Source organism: Eurypyga helias, unplaced genomic scaffold, assembly GCF_000690775.1.
Source record: "Eurypyga helias isolate BGI_N326 unplaced genomic scaffold, ASM69077v1 scaffold874, whole genome shotgun sequence".
Classification (NCBI taxonomy): domain Eukaryota; kingdom Metazoa; phylum Chordata; class Aves; order Eurypygiformes; family Eurypygidae; genus Eurypyga; species Eurypyga helias.
The window spans coordinates 1-14,427 of NW_010244137.1; the positions used below are offsets into that span (position 1 = coordinate 1).

At 41.2% G+C, this 14,427-nt stretch overlaps 1 protein-coding gene across 1 annotated transcript in view; it reads left to right on the top strand.

The window, feature by feature from the left end:
• Positions 1–5,530: 5,530 nt before the first annotated feature.
• Positions 5,531–14,427, top strand: part of INADL (InaD-like (Drosophila)) — a 138,459-nt gene continuing 129,562 nt past the window's right edge. Inside the window, exons 1-6 of the mRNA XM_010149628.1 lie at positions 5,531–5,552; positions 5,635–5,801; positions 7,313–7,504; positions 8,866–9,005; positions 10,801–10,999; positions 12,617–12,745. Of these exons, the coding sequence (XP_010147930.1) occupies positions 5,531–5,552; positions 5,635–5,801; positions 7,313–7,504; positions 8,866–9,005; positions 10,801–10,999; positions 12,617–12,745 (849 nt within the window). The remainder of the gene's footprint in view (positions 5,553–5,634; positions 5,802–7,312; positions 7,505–8,865; positions 9,006–10,800; positions 11,000–12,616; positions 12,746–14,427) is intronic.

The window sequence follows — 14,427 nt, forward strand, 5'->3', positions numbered from 1 at the left end:
TTACGTGCCATGGTGTTGTGGAGTTTCCATTGCTCGGAGAGACGGGACGAGCAGGCTCCGCGGGAGCAACACCCCGCTCGCAACACCTTCCCTCAGTGATTGTCGGCGTGGGGATTCTTCACAAAGCAGTTCTTTTCTTAGGGGTTGATTAATAAGAAAACAGTTATTTTGTAAATTATTGTATTTGGTAAACTTCGTTCCTTGTAAATTTTTGAAGCTTAGAAATTCAGTATGGTTCCATGTCTAACAACTCCCCTCCTCCCTGAAGTGATTTGCTAATCATATACATTGTCATCATAGTAATTCTAGGGTTTATTGGCTAATTTCAGTAGAGTATGACAGTATTTAGATCTCAGAAACAAGCTTTCCTCAAGCTTTGTGAGAATAGGCTTCCGACACCATGTTATTGCTCCATGGAGAATGGCTTTGGCGTGAGCTCACCCTTCTATTAGACATCAGAGAACCCACACCAGCCCTTGCCTAGAGGCTGAAGTCCGCAGGAATTCAGGTTCTGCTTGTTAAAAGTTAGCCTGCCTTGAGAGTGAGTAAGGCTCCTCTGGATCTGCATGGAGACTGGCAGTCACGGATGTGAAGTGGGGTGGTTGTTTTTGGGCTTTCCTCATCTTGTGGTCACTAATCATATATAACAACAGGACACACTCAGTTTGCCCATGGAGTAGTTTTTTTTTTCTTGTATTTAACAATATTTAGCTTTGACCTGCTTTACCCCGTGTGTATCTGTGTTCAGGTACAGCACTGTTTGGCTGTTTCCTTCCAAGCGCCTGGAGCACTCAGCACGTGCTCTGCAGCTTATAAATACTGCAGCACTACACAGAATAGCGGGTTTTGGTGGTTTCGTCCGTATGCAGGCTAAGCTTGGTTGGACTGAGTTCTTTTTCTATGTTACCAGGATAGAAAACTGAGCATAACCTGTAGGACAGCAAAATGTGTGTTAGAATAGTGTTGTTTTTTCACAGTACATAGTTACTTGATGGTGTGCAAACTATAGGGTTTTCAATATCTGAAGTTACAGGTGGTGCTGTGTTAGGAGCATTTAGATTAAGAACACACCAGCACATGCTGTTTTCCCCTCTCCTTTGCCTTTATCAAATTTTAAACTGTTTGGGCTGAATTTTTCCAAGTCAGAGATCTCAGATAAGGAAGATGGTATGCACTGTATCAGTCACTCCTGATAACAGGTCCAGGAAAAGTGACAGCTGCATCAGTGCAGAAAGGTGACATTGGATTGGGATGTACCCTTGGCTGTTCCCGTGGCAGGCTGCTCAGACTGGCCGTGTTAGAAGCCTTCGAAAAATAGCAGCAGTTAGCACTTGTGCATTAAGGACTCTGCCGTTTAATGTCCTGAAAGATTACAGCCGCGCTGAGCAGGGTGAGCCTCTCCTGGGGCAGGATCTTCCTTGCAGGCATGTGTCCTGGACAGACAGAGGTTGTTGGAGGCCAGGCTGAAGGACGTGGGGCAGAAGCGGTTGTAGCCGTTAGGTGTGTGGGGAGAAGTGGGCAGAAGAGTCTCTGCTGGCTAACCACGTCCTCCTCCAGATCCCAGCCAGAAACCCCTGATTTTTGTCTTTCCGCAGCCCTTTGTGAGGGCAGGTGTTTGTCAAGGCCACTGCCAGGGCCATCGTGTTCCCCTCCGGCTCTGGGATGTGCCGGGGCTGAGCACCCCATCCCGTGTCTCCGTGCAAGTGGCAGGCGTCTGGCAAGGGGGGTGATGGCAATGGAAGACTCAAACCTTTCAGCTCTTCTGATGACCTCTGCTGGCATCAGCATGGGGAAATTCCTTCTTTCTTAGTCTGCTTTTGAAGAAGATCCAAGTCCTAGTATTTCATACAAAACCCTGTGAAAGTTTCCCGCTCCCTATGACACGTTGAGTTCAGCTCTCAAAAGTGAAGACAGTAAAAAACCCAGATGCATGCTGTGCCCGAGTGTGGGTTTGGTTTTTTCTCTGGTGTTAGAAACACTAAACTTTCTGCAATTCGTTATTTTCTCAATGATTTTACAGTTTTACTGGGAATTGTGACATGAAGTTTGAACTGAGGTTTGCGGTTTTGTCTACCAGTAAGATAAGTGGCTGTAGAAGTCAGAGACTGGGGCGAAGGAAGTTGAGTGCAGAGTGGGTGAACTGATTTTGACAAGAGAAACCAAAGTGTTTTGGGTCACTTTTCAAAATCATCGCCTAGGAATGGACCTCCTAATTTAATTGGACCTCCTCTGTTGACACCCTGCTCGGACTTAGTGTTGGGGTTTGGAAATTGTTTCAGGATAAGCTGTTTGGGCCCCTAAACATAAGCAGTTCAAGAGTACGTGGAGTTGTGTGTTTCTCTGGTACACAAAAGCTGGTCTTAGAGACCTGTCCTCAATCATACATTACTTGGAAATTTTAAATTGGTTTAAATTAGTTGATATTTTCAGGGATCCCCTCACACCAGAAGGAGCTGGTTACTTTAAAATATAACACACTTTTTTCCCCCACTCACTCTCTTTTTATGAACAAAAGGAGAACAAAGAAATACTGAGGGTGCTTTTAACTTTGTGCCCTCACACACAATCATTAAAACCCATTGCAATCTGGCTGGAGGCCAGCTTTGATCACGAGGAATCCCAAAGTGCTGCATAAACTTGCACTGGTACACGAGCGGTACTCGAGGTCCACTTTGGTGTCCACCAGCACAGAGTGGTCTGCAATGGCTCTGAGAGATGCTTTGGAGCCACTCGAGCAGGAAATTTAAACTTTCTTTAATCTCTCCCCCTCCTTTTGCACCTCTTCTCCAGGGGACTTCTGCCTGCCCAGAGCCTAGGTCTCTTACCTACGTTTTGGTGCTTACGTTTTTCGTTCTTGGGTCGGTGCGATCGTCGTGATTGCTATTGTTACACTTGCTGTAATGGAAAATAAGATCATAGAATCATAGAATGGTTTGGGTTGGAAGGGACCTTAAAGATCATCTAGTCCCAACCCCCCTGCCATGGGCAGGGACACCTTCCACTAGACCAGGTTGCTCAAAGCCACATCCAGCCTGGCCTTGAATTTATCCAAGATCAGTCCTCCAAGATTGATCTTGGAGACTCTCAGCGCGGCACTTTGAGGCTGGTTTTGGGTGATGCAGGCTATTTCTCATCGTACAGTCTGCAACTGCTGCTGCAAGGAGGTCCCGTTTCCCCAGCACATCTCGGTCCCCTCCCACGTGCCGGTGCTGGCAGCAAAAGCCAACTGGGCAAACAGCTTACCCTACCAAAATGTGAAGGGGTTTTTCTGCGTGTTTAGCTCCCAGCTCCAGCTCACTGGGGGATCGGATGAGTGAGTGCAAGCACAGGTGGAGGGAGAAGAGCAACATGCATGAAGGAGGGCCTGGAAAGCTGGACCAGCATCTGTGCTTCAGCGGTTAGATGGGCATCGTGGTTGCAAGTTGGCACTGTTTCTTGCCATGCTGGATTTTTTTTCTGTGTTTAATCTTTTCTTCACCCTACTGCTAGTTTAAAGGTGTTTCAGGCCACTTTTCCTCATAGGAGTTATTTTGCATCCCTTTCTGATATTGGTTCACTTGCTTTTTTTCTCTTTTAAATGCTGATGAGAGGTATAAAAATAGAGGAGGGAAGTGAATGGAAGGAAGTTGAATTGAGAAGAAAGAACAAATTTCCATATTCTTTGTCCTGTTTTGTTAAGATTCATGCAATATTTCTAGTCAAGGAGGTTAAGTTTTGTCTTTTTGGTTTAGATGAAGACTCAGGAATGTATAAGGAAATGGTATTTTCATCTGTTCCTCAGGATCGTATCTCAGCACAGAATCAAAGGCTGCTGTGCTCTCAGAAGTGTTTTATTTCAGATGGAAAAGAAAATAAAGCTGCAGCGCTTATGAAAGTTCAGATGCATTCCTGAAAATCTTTCAGAGGTTGTATGGGTTTGTTGCCTCAGCTCTTGCTATGAGTTTGATTTAAAATGACCTCCTAAATCTGTTAATAGTCTTGCAAAGCGACTCATTTTGCTTGGCCCTGGGTGGAAACTGTGCAAATCCACCAAGTTCTGCAGGAATTCCTCCAGGAGCCAAAGCTGTTCAGACAGAGCAAAGGGTGTGTAAATCTGAAATTTGTGACACACCTCCAGTTTTGGGTTCGTTTTTTATTTTTAATCAGGTAAATCAGCGGAATCTGACTCGTCAGGAGAAGAGAAGCTATTCACTTGCATACTTAATTTTTCTGTAAATATAACAGTGTCCTCCCAGAACTCAGGATGTTTTCAGTGTGAGCATGGACAGTGTCAGAGGCAGAGCTCAAAGGATCAGAGGTCCTGCAGGGACAGTGCCCCCAGGATGTGCTTACCCTGGTGTTAGTTAGATGCATATGACCCTTTCTACTCTTGAACTGCAAGATTAAAAAAGTAAACAGAGAGATTTTTTTTAAAAATATATATGGCTATTTTTATATATGTGGCTATTAGTTCCAAAATAATTCCAAATACATTAATCTGAAATTACACATTTACATACTTTTAACTCTACCCACTATGTAAATTGTGCTGCTGAATGGCTGGCTTCTTCCAGAGGAGCTTGTGCTGAGTGAAGAAATCTTGTTTCTCGTGTGTGCTTTGGTATAACTGCCTTGACAGGCTTCAGAGTGACAGGCTCCTCATCACTGTAATAACATGCAAGTAAGGGTTCAAATTTATCATCGCTGCTAATTGCAAGTCTGTTGTTTTTGGACTGTCGTCTAGGCCTCAGCCCCAGTTGGAGACACGTTCTCTTTGGCACTGTAGACGGGCGTGATAAAGGATATTCTGTTCCTTCAAAGCTTGTCATGTACCTAGAAAAGAGAAAAGTAAGCTCATGTAGGAGAAGGGGTCGAGCTTCTTTCACCTGCTCGGCACCAGGGCTGTGATCAGAACTGACCTCCCGTAGGAGTGTGATGGGCTAGGGATGGACTTGGCCAGTTTGGGGCCATGATGCTGTGCTGCCTCGTGAGTGGAGGGAACGCCAGTGTTTTATAGGAAGATGCAAGGTTTCACCTACTTTGCCATACGGCAGGGCAGAGCGATCGTGATGACATACTGTCTGCAAATAGTTAATCGAGAGAAAAGTACCTTCTAAATAACAGGAAGATTTTAACTGTATGTGTATTTGAAAAGATCACATCTTTAATGTCCATATTCAAAATAATTCGGTGGAACATAGCTGGCTCTCAGTTTTCTTGACCAACGTTCATTTTTACTCATATTTGCAAGAGTTGTTCGTATTCCTTCCTGTGTTTGAAAGGAAAAGCACACAGAACAAGGAAAGATTTTTGGATGTGCTGAAGTGCAACTAACTCTATTGAGAGCTGCTTTGAATGCTTGGGGTAAACAGCAGGGGGTTAGCAGTACTTTTTATTGAATTTGTTACATATAGCTTAGTATTTTATTACTGCATTTATCGACTGTGTGTCTGTTAGCATTCTCCTTGGATATATAAATCATTAATTTGATTTTTTTTTTTTTTAGACCTCATCTAGGTTATTCTGAGTAATTCCAAAAATACCTTTCAGCATGCCTGAAAATCCTGCTGCAGGTATGTGATCTGAAAGGGATGACTTTGGTTAAGCAGTAAGGAACGAAGCGCCGCTCCTAACGTGTACTGCTTTGTGGTGCAGATAAACAGCAGGTGCTGCAGATCCTCGATCGACTGCAAGCAAAACTGCGTGAGAAGAGAGATTCCCAGCACAATGAAAACCTGACTGTTTTGCGTAACACGCTCAGGAGCCCTCTGTTTAACCAGATACTGACCCTCCAGCAATCCATCAAGCAGCTGAAGGAACAAGTGAGTGTAAAGTTACAATTGTCACTGTGATGATAACTGTAGTGAACTTGGAACTTAAACCAGGGGGCGTAGGTGTGTGTTAATGAGGGCGTGCTCATTAATAAGCTGTAACTTGGTGTGAGGCATGTGGGGTTTTTTTGGTCAAGCTAATCTACAGTCACTACTGAAATGAGAAGTGGTATTGCAACAGGTCACAGAGCAACGTGCTTTGAAAGGGGGCAGAAGAGGCAGGCGTTGAGAGCCACATCAGTTGGAAAAAAGCACCTGCAAAAGACATCAGCTGTAGTACTGTGAGTTCTGAACACAGCTGGAACTGGGATCCTTTGTTTTTCACAGAAGCTAAATACTGTTTATCAGCTAACTGGTAGCATCTTTTCTCCTTAAAAGAGATCATCACATAGTTCCAGATTGTTAACCTGTTTTGGGAAATAGAATCTCAAAACCCACCCCTGCAGTTTTGCCAAGCTCTGATGCAGCCCTAGACAAGCTAGCTTTAAAATTACTTGGCTCTAGCAGTGTGGAACTTGTGTGGGTTGGTTTATAATGCCAATTGACACTTGGATCTTGTGGGTATGGACATCAGTGACACATCTGCGTGAAGAGTTCTCACCGTGCAGTTAGTAGTCAGACATGCAAACTTAAAATCAGAGACTAATACATACATACCCTAAGCAGCAGTGATCCCTGTTTCTGCTGTTATTGCACCTGCCAAGCTGCAGATACAGTGGGGTGGAGGGGGTGTCCGGGGCCACCTTGCTGTCATTGCCAAAGTTGCTGTGTGTGTTCCTGCCTGGATGACATGGTAGTGGTTGTGCCATTCGTTCTCCCTTCCATTGCTCACAAAGGGCCTGTCCCTTCCTTGCAAAGCTTGGATGCATGTCTGCAAGCTGTTAAAAATGTATGAAAATGCAGATACATCTACGATCATGCTTTGTGATTGTGGCATGATGGATTTTATATCCAGGATGTTCAGAGTTATCACATCTATATTATTTTTTCTTTACCTTCTTTCTAAGCCTGTCCCTTGCAAGCAGTTTAATTCAGAATCATAGAAGGGTTTAGGTTGGAAAAGACCTTTAAGATCACCAAGTCCAGCCGTTAACCCAGCACTGCCAAGTCCACCACTTAACCGTGTCCCAAAGTGCCACATCTACCATGGGATTTTTCAGTTTAAATGGTGCTTGAGTGCCTCTTTGGTGTTTCTGGAAGATGAGGGTGAAAAGACCGTAATGGGCACAGGCAGGGAAGAAGCTTGAATGAAATGGAGGAGATGAATGGAGTAGAAACACAGCTGAAACCTTCAGGGAACTTTTCCTTCTGAAAAGCAATTTAAACATGATAAGGTAGCTTGGCTAGAGCTTACATTAACACTGCCTGACTCACACAGGTGAGTATATTTGTGTGAATGGGCATGTGTGAACACAGGTATGCTTGCTTCTCTGGCAGTCTTCACACAAGATGAGAAATGTGGAAATCTCTTGGTTTTAATGTTTTTTCTACATCTTTAACAGCTCAATTACATGCCTCCAGACCATTCGGTGGATTTTGATTTTACTAAGAGAGGGCTACTAGTGTTTGCTGACAGATCGGTTGCTGTGGGGAACGTGTATACACCTTGCAGTTCACCTGAACCCAAAGCACCTACCTTCGTTCCAAACCTGGGAGTTAATGAATTTAACGCAATCATCCAACAGATGGCAAAGGTAAGGTGCTCGGGTGTAGTGCACCAAGGGCTTACGTTCCCTTAACATCCAACTTTTTCTTGCGTGCTTTTGGAGTACATTTTCACACACGCTCTTTTGTTGTGGATCTGGGAGTGTGGTGCCTCCTAGCCAGGAAGAGAGTAGAAGTGCTGAGGATAACGTTTCCCTGTGAAGGATTATGTCAGCAATGGAAAGTGGTTTGGGTTTGTTTATTTTCTTTTCCTAGCCATTTTTTTGTTTGTTTTACTTTCTGCCAAACACACCAATGCAGACAAGAAGTTTCAGTAGCCAAAAAACTTGGTTTTGGTATTTGATGACACTGAATTGAGAATGGATATTTTCTGCAGAACCTTGTTTCAGTGGAGAGACTTGTTTTATTAAGTACATTTTATGCTGGAAATGTGCCAACTTTGCTAATATATGAAGAGTGTAAATGATCAAAAGAACTGGCATGTAATATTTATTTAACTCTTCATTTAGTATGTCTTAACTTTGCCAGACAGATGCTGGTTTCATTAACACGTGATGCAGCATGTACCAGATGCTTATGGAAGTTGTACAGGTGCAGACATCCACACATGCGGGATTGGCATTTATACCACAAATGTATTGTTTTGTGTTACTTTGAACCATTAATTTAATTGGTTAGTCATGGCTTTCTATTAAGTAACTGTTGCTAATTGACTACCATAATGTAGCTGTAATATTTTGAGCATAACTCTTCTCATTAGTATGTCATTAACTCATCAGATAAAAGATTTAGCACTAAAGACTGCACATTATTTTGGATAAAACAGCTGTGATAGCACTGCATTCTCTAAGTAATATTTCCCAGTAAACAACTCCAGAAATCTTGTATTAGAACTGAAAAGCAGGCACTTGCAAAAGTAACCTTTTTTAGCATTGTGTGAAGTTGCAAGGAGGGGAAGGAAATTAATTTCTTTATTTAAAAGCTGCAGTCTTTTGAACGCGCACCTAAAATCAGCCTTAAAAGCAAGGGGAGCCAAAAGACAAGTAATTTAGTTTAGCTATGCAGCATTTCCAGAAATCCCAAATATATTGCTCTAGACAGCACTTCGTTCATAGTTTTCATCCAGTTTGGAATTCATCTCATAATGTGAATGAAGTGTGAAAGCAGCTCTTAAATTCCCTGAGGTTTCAGAACCTCAGAGTGCTTGCATATCCAATACTCTGCTATATTAAAAATAATAAATGGAGGAGCTTTTATAGAAATAACATATTCAGTATTTTGCCTTTGTTTAGTCTTAAGAGGAGAATAATTCTCCCAGTGTTCATAAATTTTAGACTAGCTCATTCTGTTGCATTAGAAATTAGTAAATAATTTTTTTCTGTTTTATTAGGGGAGACAAATAGAATCAATAAAGATTGAAAAGCCTTCTGTTGGAGGTCTTGGATTTAGTGTGGTTGCCCTTAAAAATCACAGCCTGGGAGAAGTTGGTATCTTTGTCAAGGAAGTCCAGCCAGGAAGCATAGCTGACAGGTGAGATCTTCATAATTGTATTGGAAAACGGCAGTGTTTCCATGAAGGGAAAAGTCATGACTTTCACATTGAAAACTCTGTCAGAATAACATCTTTGTCTGGATTATCTGGTGGGATATTTTGGTGGTGGTATCTTGAATTCTGGCTTTTCAGCTAAACGGAGTCGTGTTTTGAGGATCAGATTTTCAGATGAGTTTTAAATATCTGAGCCATTCAGAAATGGAATTTCCAGAAATTGTGACTTACGTAAGAGAATCTTGAGTACTGATTAAAAAACAAAAGAAAACTCCAAAAAGAATACAAGGAAAAGAAAAATTAGCCTCCGCTTGAATTTTTGTGTATTGTGTCCCTGAAAGATTCTTTTTTTCCCCCTTGTTTCTTTATTGATGTGTGTATGACAGTGCCCTATTTATAGTTGGGTTTACTGTGTGTTTCCTGTGTAAATTTAGATCCAGTCCTCCCGACAGATCCCTGCACAGATGTCATCATAGAATCCAAGCTTCAGGCAGTTTCTTCCTGTATTGTCTGTGGGTTTTCACCCAACAACAAAAGACAGAGCAATCCGTTAAAAATAAGATGTGATTGTAAAACCACGAGAGTTGGCTTGAGACAAATGCAGTGCTTGGAATTACGTTTCAAGAAAATGTGTCTAGATTTCAAGTCATTGGTGTCACTTTTTAAATAACACATGTCAGGAAGTGCCAACACAGGATGACAAAAAGAGTGGGGAGAGGTTGGAATGATAATGGCTATGGGCCCACAGAGAGCACACCAGCGAACACTTAAAGAAAAGCATATTAGGCGCTTTCAAAGTGGAGACAGATGGACTGATCCGGATGTCAAAGGAGGGTGACTATCTCACTTTAGGATTTGATGACCTGCTGCTCACTTTCTTTGATGAGAGAATCTAAAATATGGTTAGTGCTTGAGGAAAGTGATTTCTGGGAAACATCTTAAACATCGCCTGATAAAGAGGAAGTTTAAAATGCATTAGTTAAGATGCACAGTTAGACTGTTTCAGAGTTTTTATAAATTTTTCCAACATGCTTCCCATTTTGCTTCTGAGACAAGATCTCCTGGAGACTTTTTTGGATTCCTACGGAGCTTTGAAGGCAGTGTCTGTCTATGGAACAGTTTGGTCTCATGCTCAGAATGAATGTTTAACAAAGGAGATGAGTGATGGGTTCTCTTCTTGTCACAAATCTGAATTCATCACTAGGGTGAATCAACTGTGAAATGTGTATTATCTTAAGGTGTAAGTTGAACTGCGGATTGCTCAAAGAATATTTGATGTTTGAACTTGGATACAGTAAATCCTGAGTAAAATATAGATAAATACGCAGCTCATCGATCTTTAGATTAAATAATGATACAAAACAATATCATAACTTGAGTGGTGGGTACTTAGACATAGTACCGTGTAGTGCTGAAGAGAGTAAAGCATACTTCCTACTTCATTGTATCACTACAAAAATGAATTTTTCTGCCCTGTAATTCAACATCATCAAGAAAGGATGAATGATTTTCACTGAATTTTGAATAGGAGCAAAGGAAAAAATTGAGCAAACTGGTGTACTGTTCTCAAGTTGGAACAGCATCCGGCTGGGCAGTTCAGTCCAGTGTGGGTTGCCTGTAGGGTGTGTGGTGGCGAAGACAGTAATAAGCGTATTTTTTTGTCTGTGTGAATGCTTACCCTCGCATAGCTGTGTATTTTGCATGTTCTTATTTAAATCACACAAGCCTGTTACGAAGTCACTGTGCCACGTTTTGAAATGTCTTTTAATGTTTTGTGAAGGGATCAAAGACTCAAGGAAAATGACCACATACTGGCCATTAATTGCACCCCATTGGATCAGAACATTTCCCATCAGCACGCTATTGCCCTCCTCCAGCAATCCACAGGATCTCTACATCTGGTTGTTGCTAGGGAGCCAGCTCAAGGAAACAGCAGAACTTCGTCTGTCTTATTAAGTGATATAAATCCACCTGAGACTGTGAGTTGCTCTAGTGCTGTCAGAATCAGATTTTGAACTATGCTGGATATTTTCTTGTGGTTGTGTTTCTGTTAGAAGCTTTACATATAGGGATTTTTTTCTCTAATCAGATTTTATATGCGATGCAATTTCACTTAGGCTGATCATGCACTAAGTACAAGGCTTCCATTGCAAAGCTGCGTGAAGTTGTTATAAAATAGATCCTGGGTTGTTACAGGGTAGCAGAAGCTTTAGTGGATCAACATATTCTTAGCAGCAGGGTCTGTTCAGCATAGGCAGGGTAAAGTGTTTTACGAGTATACCCAGCTAAAACCTGCTTCTGCTCAGCAATTAAAGATGCCCTGATTACATCTTCAAGGAGCGTAAATGTAACCTATCATGAGCACTGCTTGAAATATCCCAACCGATTTAAAATTAAACTGCTCGAAACAAAAAGCCTTGTCTTTGTTTTGAAAACAAAAAAATACCCATTAAAGAACCTCTCAATCCCAGTTTATTTATCAGTTTGATTTTTTTTTTTTAATCTGCAAATTTCCTTGTTTGTGAAGCCTTTTGTTTGCTTGAACAAGGAGAGATTGTCACTGGGACATGTCATAAGCTTGGGCTGAACCTCCATCTCTGCTCAGTCCATGTGGCTTCACTGAATTTGGTCGGACTGCACACCTAAATGCAGGGTTTGCAATATTGGAATCTTAATTTATTATGCTAGTAAGTTTTGATGAAAATTTGGTTAAGAGCAGTGCTTTTCCTTATTCTCAGTAATTATTTCCCTTGTGATTATTACAGAGCTAGTGAAATCTGAAGGTTTCATTGGATAATCAATATTGTTTATTGCACTGAAAATTTTAAAGAATTAAATTTTAACTGCTTTTTCATTGAAAGATCTGCACTGAACAGACTAACAAAATAAAATACAAATATATATCTCTACAGGGGGTCTTTAAACTTCTTTTATGATATTTAACTGGCTTTGGCAAAGATTTTGAGTATGCTAATAAATCCTTTATTCGCAGAAGACTTAAATCTGCCTACTTTGCTCCATTTTGGTTTCTGTGAGATATTAATCTGACAGAAACATTGGCTGAGTTTGGGTTGCTTAACAGCTTTGTTATTTTCAGATTGTCTTGTAGAACATAAGGTCACGGTACAGCGTAGCTTAGAAACAGGCTTCCAATTCGGTATGGCAGGGTATCGTACGGCGCTGTTAATTCAGCGGGTACTGCTGGTGCTTGGAGTGTGTAAGTGAAATAACAGCAATAAGAATTTGGGCAACGCTAAGTGAAAACGCAAGCTCCTTGCCTGTTTCTTCTCTGTTGTTTGCAGTATTCTAAAAGGACAGCTTTCATTTTGGCAAGAAAATCTTAAAATTGCTTTTTCTTAGTCAGGCTTTTTCCTAGTATCCTGTTATCCTGAAAGTGAAGGACAAAATGTATGTTTAAAAACAGATGAGAAATCCCAGTGTGTATTTATAAGGAAATGAAGCTGACTGAACAGAATTCAACAGATCTCCAATATGTGGAGAGAGAAATTTGCTCTGATTAAGTCTCGTCATTCCTGTGAAAGTGAGAAACATTAAAGATTGACTGAAATTAAATCTCCTGTTTTTATTAATTGCAGATTCACTGGGGCCACGTTGAAGACGTTGAGCTGATTAACGATGGTTCAGGATTAGGCTTTGGAATCGTAGGAGGAAAGTCGAGTGGAGCAGTTGTAAGAACAATTGTTCCTGGGGGATTAGCAGATCGGGTAATTTGTTATATTGTGTCACTTCTTGTTTGATTGTAAAGTATAATTAACTGGTTTTGACAGTCTTAAAATAAACTAATATATTTAAACAAAAGGAAGCTGATAGCATCAAAGTCTGAATGCCAACATATACTTCATAAATAAAAGCTGAAGGTATGATTGAGGAAAAAGTCAGCACCTGATACGAATTAAGTTGTTTCTCAGACATGCTTTGGCTTTTATAACATTGTTGAACATGCAGAAATTCTGAGAAGTTGTGTAACCTTCTCTTTTGGTATTATCAGCCTGTGGTCAGTCTTGGGGAGGACAAATACTCTTAATGGTTTTGCACATCCTCTGCAGAATTTGGCACACTTGGCAACATCTAGAGGGCCAAACTCTCCAAATTAATTGTCAGGCAAGAGAATCTGCCTGACTGAACTAGTTGTGTTGCCAGATTCAGTTTATAGGTTGAAGATGCCCTGTTTTAAAGGGGTTTTATTGTAAAGGGGTTTAGATCCCTGCCTTGCGGTCTGGCCAGTTCAAGGGGGCACTTGGGATCGATGCCAAGTCTTCTGAAGTTACTGATGCCTTTTAAAGTTGCGCAGGTACGGTTTGCAGCCTTTGCTAATATTTAAAGACACAGTCCTAAGTGTTGCTACATTTCAGGAGTAGAACATGTGCAACAGCAATGCAGATTGGGATTTTTAATGTGAATTTGGTCGTGACAGGTTAGAGTATTTGAGGTCTGGACCTCATGCAGACAAGATCCGGTGACGTACAAAGAGAGAGGCTTAGGTACTTCCTCTGGTATAGGATGGAAAGGAAAACTGGGGATTCTGAGAGCTTTACCAGAAAATGTTGGCTTTTGCTTGATTACCTCCCTCTGAACCTGTCATGTATAAATGAGTATTTTTTAATTATTGTGTAACACCTGTTTTGCTGTAAGGAATAAAGTGGTTTGGCTACAAATGAAGCATGTAAGTTAAGAACTCACCACATCATTCTCTGCTGAATGAGACATCATTAAGAACATGTGAAGTAATGAGCACATATACATGTTAAAATTGGATGAGTTTGTAAATGAGTTTGAGTTAGTCCTGGGAATAACTGCTGTGATTGCTGTATAAATCAGTGCACCTAAAGTGGTGGAGCTGTGCTGATCAATACCAGCTGAAGACTTGGTCCTATGAATGCTTGCTTGGAATAGAAATGATGATGTGGGTCATGAATCATAATTATCGTGCAAAAAAAGGTTTGTGTGGAGTCTTGTTACCTTCAGTGGATTTGCTCGCTCGAGTTGGAGCTAGTCTTATCAGGAAAGAATTGCCAGGCTAATATAGAAGTATTAGGAAAAACTCTAAAAAGTCCTAAATCAAAATGCTGTGCTTTTTATTGTATCCCTGATCTGGTGCGCAGCATTCTGTGGAACAGCAACGCATAACAACCTGCGAGATTATAAAACATTCTTATCCTCTGCTTTCTCCTGAGAAAAGTGACTAATTTCTCAGGAATAGTGCTATTCAACCTGTGTATCTTACTCAGTTTTGAAAGGTTGATTTACTAGTTAACTGCTCTGGAAAGAAAAGTGCATGATTGTGCAAACACTTCCCTGGATTATTTAGTATCTTGGTGTGGTGGTCCATGCTACGGTATTTTCTTACATTGGCTCTCATGGCCATGGAGATGCCTGTACCCAGTTT